Source organism: Nicotiana tabacum, chromosome 4 (assembly GCF_000715075.1).
Source record: "Nicotiana tabacum cultivar K326 chromosome 4, ASM71507v2, whole genome shotgun sequence".
NCBI lineage: Eukaryota > Viridiplantae > Streptophyta > Magnoliopsida > Solanales > Solanaceae > Nicotiana > Nicotiana tabacum.
The window spans coordinates 32,267,473-32,277,157 of record NC_134083.1 but is presented as its reverse complement, the minus strand read 5'-3'; the positions used below and the strand labels follow the sequence as shown (position 1 = coordinate 32,277,157).

General features: G+C 35.5%; 2 protein-coding genes across 3 annotated transcripts; one reads left to right on the top strand and one right to left on the bottom strand.

Annotated features, from left to right (window-relative positions):
- The first annotated feature begins 1,635 nt into the window (after positions 1–1,635).
- LOC107780216 (NAC domain-containing protein 78-like) lies at positions 1,636–2,136 on the top strand. The gene has a single exon (XM_075250749.1). The coding sequence runs from the start codon at positions 1,636–1,638 to the stop codon at positions 2,134–2,136; it is 501 nt and encodes a 166-aa protein (XP_075106850.1).
- A 954-nt stretch (positions 2,137–3,090) lies between these two features.
- LOC107780214 (calmodulin-binding protein 60 A) lies at positions 3,091–9,423 on the bottom strand. 2 transcript variants are annotated; one of them, XM_016600748.2, is made up of 7 exons: positions 8,811–9,423; positions 8,377–8,455; positions 7,666–7,718; positions 7,080–7,567; positions 5,085–5,245; positions 4,189–4,395; positions 3,091–4,044 (listed from the first exon to the last, which is right to left on the bottom strand). In XM_016600748.2, the coding sequence occupies exons 1-7, from the start codon at positions 8,909–8,911 to the stop codon at positions 3,442–3,444; spliced, it is 1,692 nt and encodes a 563-aa protein (XP_016456234.1). In that variant the 5' UTR covers positions 8,912–9,423; the 3' UTR covers positions 3,091–3,441. The 2 variants fall into 2 exon arrangements, with proteins under 2 accessions (XP_016456234.1, XP_075107740.1); XM_075251639.1 differs by having other exon boundaries at positions 9,242–9,365.
- Positions 9,424–9,685: the final 262 nt, after the last annotated feature.

The following is a 9,685-nucleotide window of genomic DNA, read 5'->3' as shown; positions in this document are numbered from 1 at the left end:
AAAATTAATAGAGTGACTGGGAGTTTTATTTTATTTTTACCAGCTCCAGCTAATATTGATTCAAGTATAGTTAATGTTTTAATCTGTATTATTCTTTCGATTCTTTTCTTCATAAATAAATTCAAATCTTTGAGCTTGATCTTGAATTTGATCGACTTAATTTTGACTTGTATTTAAATTCAAAGGCTTGAAAGTTGATCTTGAATTTTTATTATATATAAATTCGAATGTGGATTTGATTTATTCGTCACGTGCTCTTTGATGGTCGCCATGACCAACAGTTTTCGTACAAACATGTAACTTTAATCTTGAACACCCTTGTTGATCTTCGACTGCTTGAAATTTCTAGGAAAATGGTCGCACACTTGCAACTTGCGGAGAAATCAGTAGCCTTTGATTTACGAGCTCTCCTTTTTTTCTCGATAAGAATTATTATCTTGTCACTTAGTAATGGAGACCTTTATTTATAATGTGGCAAAAGAGGAATTATGATAAGGACAAAATTCTTTTTCGACCAATCAGATTGACATAGCGATAATGTCGAATTTGATTGGCTGGAATATGTCAGTTGCACACGTGGCACTTTTTATTACTCGTTTGATTTGGGATGGCATACCATGTCATTTGGCATGTAGTTTGATTATATTGGCTCATTCATTTAACTTAGCCGTCATATTATTTGACATGTATCACAAATTTGGGCTTGACGTCTCGTACTAACACATTGGGTTCATCATATGTAGACCAATTAAATGCACCAGTCCAATGAAATTAGACCTTTATTAAACCGATATGTGTTGGGGTTAAATGATTAATCTAATTATATTAGCACATCTTATTTATTTGGAATAATGTATCTAAAATTTATAATCTTGTCCAAATTATTTTATTAATTTAAATTAAATAAAATTTAAATGCTTATCCAAACGAGAAAAATGGGAAAGCAAATTAATTTTCCTTTTCTTCTGTTAAAATAATGTTCAATTAGAAAAGTAACTTGGAACTTTCTTCTGTAATTTTTAATTTAGTTGTATTTGACAGGAGTAGAACAAAGTTAAAGTAAATAAATTCCGATTTGAAAAAAAGAAGTTAAATAACTTGACTCCCAAGTGTAACCAAAATGAAAAGAAAGAAAAAAGCTTCCCGCCAAAAGCAACACGTCTGTTCTTCCCTAATACCCCAGCTTTGTACAAACAAATAATACTTTCCTTATTTTCCTAAAAAATTAGTCCTCCGCGTGCAATTTTTTAAGAAACCTAATAAGCTCTTTATAAAGAACCTAAACATTAGCTATCGGCTATCGCCATTGTATTTGTTCGGGTTCTTCCTAATTTAATAGGAGTAATTCTTTCCTCTCTCTGTTTTCATTGCGAATTTAAATTTTTCTTTCACATACTCCAATTCTTAGTTCTCTCTGTATTTTTCACTGAAAAGTCAAGAACAGTTGCAGATCATCGATCATTGAAGGGTTTTTTTTTCTTGCGATTCTTGTTGTAATTTCTTTATTCATAATAGCAAATCAAAGACCGGCATGCCGATGGTATCATGGCTTCTCAGTGTTTGATTTTACCCAACTTATGCGAAGTTAATCTACTTTCTGAGAAAGTTCTTAAAGGGTAACTCTTTGCCTAGTGAATGCCTTATTCGATTGCAGAAATCTATGGAGACCGGCCACCCTGGGAGATTTCTGATCATCCCGAAGAGAAAATTGGTTGCTTTATTTCTCCTTTGAAGAAGCGGAAGGAATCACACAAAAGGTTTCGCCGAACTTGCGCCAACTGGACATGGAAAGGCCAAAACAGCGGCGATCCTATCAAGAATGGTAAGGGCACTGTGGTGGGATTCAGAAAAAGTTTTGTTTATCGAACTAGGGGTAGTAAACAATCAAAGCAAGATAAGATTAATTGGCTGATGAGAGAATATTACGTGGGGGATGATTACTTCAGGGAAAATAATATTTCTAAACAAGATATTGTTCTCTGCCGAATCAAGAAGAATATTATAACAAAGAGAATTATGAAGAATGGGGTAACTATAGAGGAACAAGAAGTTGCTCAAGTAATAGAAGATATGTTGCGTGAACCTGACTACAACAGTACACAGTCAGCAACAATTGCCAACAACATCAGATTATGAACATTGAACATGAACATGATGATTATTTGAGAGGACTTAACAAAAATAGCCATATTTTGACCGCTTATGATACAGATGAAGCTACATTGGAGAATCATGGAGCCATCACTAACAGAGTGTACATGATGACAGAAGAAGCAAATACAACAGCCTGCGGGCAAGAAGAAGCATATGGTCAATTATCCTTCCCTGGAATTCAGGAGCAATATTGTGCTGAAGCTGATCTTAACGCAGATAACAGTGACTTCTCAGATCTTAACGCAGATAGCAGTGACTACTTGGAAGCACTAATGAATGGAATAGACAACATTGTTCCACATGATTGGTGGCACCAATTCTACTAGATAGACATAAAAAGAGTTAACGTCTGATGTTTGTTAGAATTTTTTTGCCCAACTCAATGTTATGCAAACAAGATGCATCATACTGCGATTATTCTTTTTTCTTTTTGGGTACTGAAATTATTTTTTAAAGTCATTTCTTTTTCTTTCTTTTTTTTATTTATAAAAAGCGAGTCCAGAAACTCTATGGTATATCATTAGTGCATGTTTTATAGGAAACGCAAAACTCACTGAAATGAATAACACACCTTTGAATCTTCTTTTTCTCGTAAATTCCCTATAAAAGACTGCACTCATCGATCAATTTGAGCTAATTAAGAAACATAATATACTGGAAGGAAAAGGATAGAGGATACCATATGCAATATAACACTGTCTAATTAAGAACTCAAAAGGAAAAACAGAGAGAGCCAGAGATCTGTGTGCAAGAAAAACTTATTTGCCTTAAAGATGGCAAGATGCTGGATTAGATCAGTCAGTCATACAATATTCTGGTTTAGATGTAGGCTCATCAGCAAAGAAACATTCAGTATTTCGCGATACGTTTTTCAATTACTCCATCGTTAGTAATTCACTGTTATAATGCTGACCATTCAAAATTTAAAGTAAAAAATTACTGAAAATATGCCCTTGCACAAAATAAATAATGCAGCAAAGGTAGCTGCTGTCACTACACATCGATCCAATATATACATTAACTTTTCATCAGATTGGCGCCAAGCACTGTGTACCCATTCACAAGACTCAAAAGTTGTGATTTCCCAAAAAGCTCCTTTTTAAGGGGCGAGATACCTAAAGGCAGCATGAATTTTCTATATAGGAAGTGGACAGCATGATCGGCGCTAACTGACCAATTTCACATATATCCACAAGAAATTTATCTGACTCTACTACTGCACACAATTTTGCACCGGGCAGCAATTTCCTACAGATTCTTTTGCCTCAGCATAGTGAGAACTTCTGTTCAAGATATGATGGTTCTTCTGTTTACAATCCTCCTTACTGAGAACCATCTTAGAACACTAAATAGCATCTTCCATCTTCGTTGAGCTTTATCTGGGGGAACAATTGCACTACGAGCAAGAAAGCTGTTGACAGCACACTGTAGATCAGGTGATGGTGCAAAATTTGGACTGGGTAGGGAATACTCAGTGTCAAAGAAAGGCAGATGATCACCCTCACAAAATGGTGGAGTTATAGAATCAGTATCAGCCATCAAGGAGTCGGTGTCTTGGCTGGTAAAATTTAACGGTTGGTCAAACCTAACATCCATGTTGTCCATACCATGCAAGACAAAATCATCCAAGCTGCTGAAACCAGCAATTGAACAGAAGGATGGCATGATATCAGGTGTTGATGCACTTAAATGCTGATAGTCGGTTCTGCTAACCTTCTGGGAAGTTAAAACATTGTCATTGGCATCTGAATTGCCCATCATGGATGAGTTTGAGGAGAATTGAACAGCGGAAATTTGCATAACCCAATCCATAAGAGAGGACTCATCCTCAAAAGAGACTACTTCTTCCCAGTGTCTGAATGCACAAATCACCAAATTACGAGCATCATCCTGAAAAGAAAAAGGAATAGGAGTCATTGTGTAATCTATTAGGAGCAATGGCAACTATAAATACATCAAAAAATACAAGCCTTGGTACGCGAGGAAACAAAAAGAGCAATAAACCATATATTCTTATTTATTAAAGGTACATGCCTTTTGAGTTTCGGACAACTTATCAGCAGAAACAAACTGACAGTCTGGAAGAAGCCCCATCACTTGTCCAACGATGTTAAAAACCACGCCAGTTTTTTGTACAGATCCAGATGAGTAGTACAAGTACACTTTCTTGTCAAGTAAGCATGTTCGAGCATGTTCTACCGTGACTTCCCACATTTTGGTGGACATACCTGTCCCAAGAACCTGCAAGATTTCACAGGAAAAGGATTTAAAAGATTTGTCAATCTTGTTGAAAACACAAGAGAACCATCAATGTTTTATCTAGATTTATCAAACTTCTGAATTGCGATGTCAACAAGGTGTAACCAGGCTAAATTCTGTTGTCGAACTCCTAAAATGATTACAGAGGATGCTCAAAGAAGATGCTAATCCACTAAGTATATCAATTAACTTGAAAACACACAACAACGGGAAACAAAGATAGGAAAAATAATACTCTCTCCGGTCCACAATAAGTGACCAATTTACATTTTTATTTTGGTCCAAAATAAGTGTCCATTTACATAATCAAGAATTAATTAATTTTATTTTTCCAAAATTTGCCCTTATTTACATATTCCAATGTGTCAAGGTAACAAATTATTAAGGTTAATTTAGTGAATACATCTTTTTTTCTCTAGGAGTTCGTATTTCCTTAATGGATGTGCCAAACGTAAAATGGTCACTTATTGTGGACCGGAGGGAGTAACAAGCATAACCAAGAAAAACAAAGGTTGCCAAAGAATCACAAACATTAGGAAATATGTCCATCATTATCATTTATCACAGTCATGCTTGTTACTATTCAACAAGGAAAAAAATAGCTGTATCATTTTAAGCAACATGTATACTAAATCCATTTATCTATGTAAGACAATTGCAGTAGAACTCACATTCCGAAGCCTTGTAGGATCTAGATAGAGGAGAGTCAGAAAATCTTTCACTGTGTTGACTCTTTCCTTGCTCAAACGTCGATGGAAAGCTCCTTCCTTGCCAATCTTTTCCAGTCTCCATACTTCATCTGAAAGAGATGGAGGATGGTGCTTCTTGTACACTGCAAATAAAGCAGGATGTTAGATAGTGTCATGTTGCATATTTGACTTGAGAATTATTCGAAGCCTTTCCACCATGATCTCCTTCATTGTGTTTTCCCAGTATCGACTATAATTCTCTCTGAGATGCAAGTTATGCACAGCTCATTACCATGTTAATCCTCAAGAAACCGACCAAAGCATTAAGTTCAGTAAAAATGAGTTTTAAGTTGGTTTTCGTTTCTAAATATGTTGCTTCATTATACAGTTTGATTAACAGTTTCAAAAATCCACCTACCTAAAATAATTCCAATATGGTGTTTAAATCATACAAAAGATGAGTTGGAGGTTTTGTTCTCCATTTGAGATGGAAGAGGAGTCAACCCTTTCAGTGTCTTCTTCTGTCATATTTCCCTTTTTCGTTCTGCCTAAGGCTTTCGTAGAGAACTTTTATCTGCCTACTCGTTGGTTCTTTCAATAGCAACTTTATATCCTTATACTACAGTAGCCGCTTTCTCTATCATTAACCGGTGTACAAATGTCAACTTTCCTACTCTCCAATGGGTGTTGTTTAAGTTTAAGACAAATTGAAAAGGTCACATGAGATCACCTCCTGCCACAAGGCTTCTGTATTCGACTTAGCTTTTTCTTTAAAACCACAAACTCTAGGTGAGTTACATGAGGGAAAAGAAACAAAATCTAATACTTGAGCACTCACTAGCCAGCTCGGTATCATTTGTAAATCTAACAATTTCCAGAGACAAACTTGTGGGAAGTGTAGTTAACGAACAAGGAATTATTAAATAGGGCATAAAAAGATGGTTGATGTCGAACAATGGTAAGAATAGACATTGCTGGTAACATAGCATTTCTCATTTAAGGTATAAAATCCCAAGATGAAGCATCAAATAAACATATCCCAGACAGATAGCAAAACAACATTTTCATTACCATACCTTGTATAAGCTACCTTGTAAATTAAATAGTTTCCTAAAAGAACTTACTACTATTTTACTTCTTTTTCACTCATATAAACGTAGTGCTTTATTCCTGTGTGTCAATATCTCTACATTATCTGCACTAATTTATTAACGTAGTGCTTTATTATTCACAAACATAACACGATATCATCTACTCCCCCGCCCCAATTTATATTGACCCATTTTCTCTTTGAAGCATCCCGAGATGTTAAACACTTTCTACAAATATTCTCTAACACACTCTTCCCTTCAAGAACTCAAAACAATTTAATTTTTAAACGATGATGGGAAGTTTCACCTATTACACTACACATTTTTGCTTCTAATCAGACTATTGGAAATTAATTTTTTTTTTGCTTCTAATCAGACATTCAAGCATGTTTTGTGCCAATATCATATCCCCAAATTGCTGGTATATGCTAGTGACCGCTCTTACAACTTAAGTTATGGTGAATAAAAAGATGCTTATTCCTATTGTCTGTCACTTAGAATCAAAAGTTCAGCATATTGCTAAGTACACAACACAAGATTATAAAATATCAATGAGCAATCTGTTCCACACCAGTAGACTTGATTATTCAGCAAATCAATTGCTTTGAATTCATAATGATAATTATAATCTTAATTGATAAAACCTAAAGACAGGTACTACAGAGATTATCCACAATAGAGATTAATGTCAAACTTGATACACCCTAGGAAGCCTTCAATAGAAAGCAGATTGCTGATGGGAAAAGGACACTATCTAACACCTTTCAAGTCAAGTACTCGTCTATAATGGAATTTAGTGTTAGAGTTCACAACTTTTGAAAAGAAAAATCTGTCATTTAATACATCTAACAGCATCGTAGAAAGAAATAAGATATCAGGAACTCACACTCTCCGCGGTGATCCCTGACAATGAAGGATTCCGTCTTTGCCTCTTGCACACTGATTCCTTCAAAGCTATCAGCAAGCCTCGCCCCTAGCCTGAATTTACGGCTTCTTGTCCAGCTTGAGTTATCAGTAAATGAAATATCACTCACCCAACCAATGCCCTCTTTGAGATACAAAAATGCATCCCCAGTAAGGAGAGGTTTCTTTCCTTCCCTTTCTCTCACAATGTTATTCTTGAATTCTTCTGCAGTCCAATTGTCCCCATCGTCCCCATCAAAATCTCCCTCGAGTACTACTATTTCGACTTTTGCACAGGATTCAGGACCACTAGAGACAACTTGCCCAGTATGAGCATCGACCAGGGCTACTTTCAAACTAGATTCCTCTCCTTCTATGCGAGTTCCAGTAAATACCGGGGGAGAGATGACATCTAAAAACTTCAGCTTCAGGCTTCTAAGTTCACAAGCATATACATCTTTCCCACAATTCCTAAAGTGCAAATACGGAAACAAAAATTGCAAGCTTAAGTCATAATATGAAAGCATGAAAAGCATGTAGTGCTTGATTGATGGAGCCCAATTGCATACCGTTTAATGGTAGTCACGTACTTCCTGAGAGCCAACTCAACTTCCTCTTTTACCTGTAAGCTCAAGATAAAATATATTCATCTCCCGATGAGCCTAATTTAAGACAGTTAAAGAGAACCACAAAATGACAAAATTGATCATAAAATAAAGCATTAGTTAATAGTTCTCGCTTCATCCCAATTAAATGTCCCTGAGTGATTGTGCAAGGGTATGAATATAGGATATAATCTCTGATTTTTCAACTTTAATTTTTAAAAAAGAATTAAACATGTGCACCACATAACTGCCTAAAGTCGATGAGCTTTGGCAATTAATAGTGACAAGAAATTAGAACGAGGATAAAAGCTAGCTACGATAACCAGGGATTACTATCTGCTGAATTCCTGCTAATGAACTAAGCATTTTTCATCACAAAATATTTATGATATGCAAGACTAAGAAAAGTGGAAAGTACATGCTACTACCAATTTTATAAAAAAAGGTAAGAAAATGTGCCATTCTACGAAAGTAAATGACCAAGTCATCAGATTCCCAAACTTTTAAAAAAGTGTACTTTAATTGTTCGTTTCAAAACTCAAACACAAAAAACTTTATCATCGGACACGGGCACACTTGCAAACTTGAAATAGGTGACAATTCTTAAATCTAACAATAGAAGCTCATACAAAAAGCAAAACTAACTTAAGGGAAATGAACAATATATAGTCTTACCACTCGACGAATCAGTGGCTCCAAAACAGGCTCCATAAAATGTTGCACTCTACGCATATTTACTACTTCCATAATCACACTACACATGAAATAATAAAAGTACAATCAGTAATAAAGAAATTGCAGCAGGAGTAGAATAGCTTTCTCATTATTCCTATTCGATAGCCTTTACTTATCAATACATATATAGAGGAGTATCATAAAGTAAAAAAAACGCATTTATTGACCATTAGAATTATAAGCAAAGTCTATCTAGTTTACTAAACAACACCATTGACGTACTCAACACAAAAAAAGAAAAGCAAACCTACACCCACTTTTTCTTCTCGATGACTCACATCTCTAGGAACAATATTCTTCACCACTAAGGACTAAAATCTAACTGAGGGGAGAAAATGAAACCCAGAAAATTGATTGATAATAATATTATTAACCTTCTCAGAGAAGGAACTCTGCGGCGGCGCTTATCCTCGGAAGAACCGCCGCCATCGTGTCGAGGTTTGGGATCCTCTTGTGGTTGCCGCTTCATCGACATTTTCGTAGTCTGTAAAAGGGAATGAAAGCAGCAATTCCACGCTTAATAAAACTCTAAAATCTGAAGCTACGTGGCGGCGGCACCGAACGGGAAGATGATAACCATGGAGTAATGGTATTTGTATTGGTGGTTGAGGAGACAAAAAGACCAACATGCGTTAGCCGATGAAGAATAAGAATACTCTAATTCTTTTTAGACCTAGTTCAGGAGACCCTCTATATATATATGTGTGTAGAGAGAGTTTATGATAAGTATGGTATGGCATACAAAGATAATACTAGTGACAAAGAGAAATGAATGAGTAAACTCCAAAAAAAACAGTGATCCTACTTGGGGTTTATCTGTATGCCAAAATTTTGGCAGGGCGTGGCAGATGTGTGGATACACAGCGATTTTACTAATGTTTTATATGTTGTTTCTTTCTGGGATTGAGGTGAAAAAGATTAATAACTGACTGTAGAAGAAAGTAGGCTGTGAAACGGAAGCAAAGGATCAAAATACTGGCCTCCGGCGAGGAAGAGGTGCTTTTGGGGGCAGGGTTGTTTTGGAGAGCGACAGAGTGGGGGCACTTGAAAACGCGTGGGCCAACAGTTCGTACTTAGAAGCCTGCGTTATTTACGTTATAAACCAAAATTATTATAAACCAAAATTTATTATACTCCTATTTATTATAAACCAAAATTATTTTAAAATATTATTTTTATAATTATCTTTTATATTTTATAGCAAAATAAGTATTTATGATATATACTATAATTGAGACATGAAATAAGA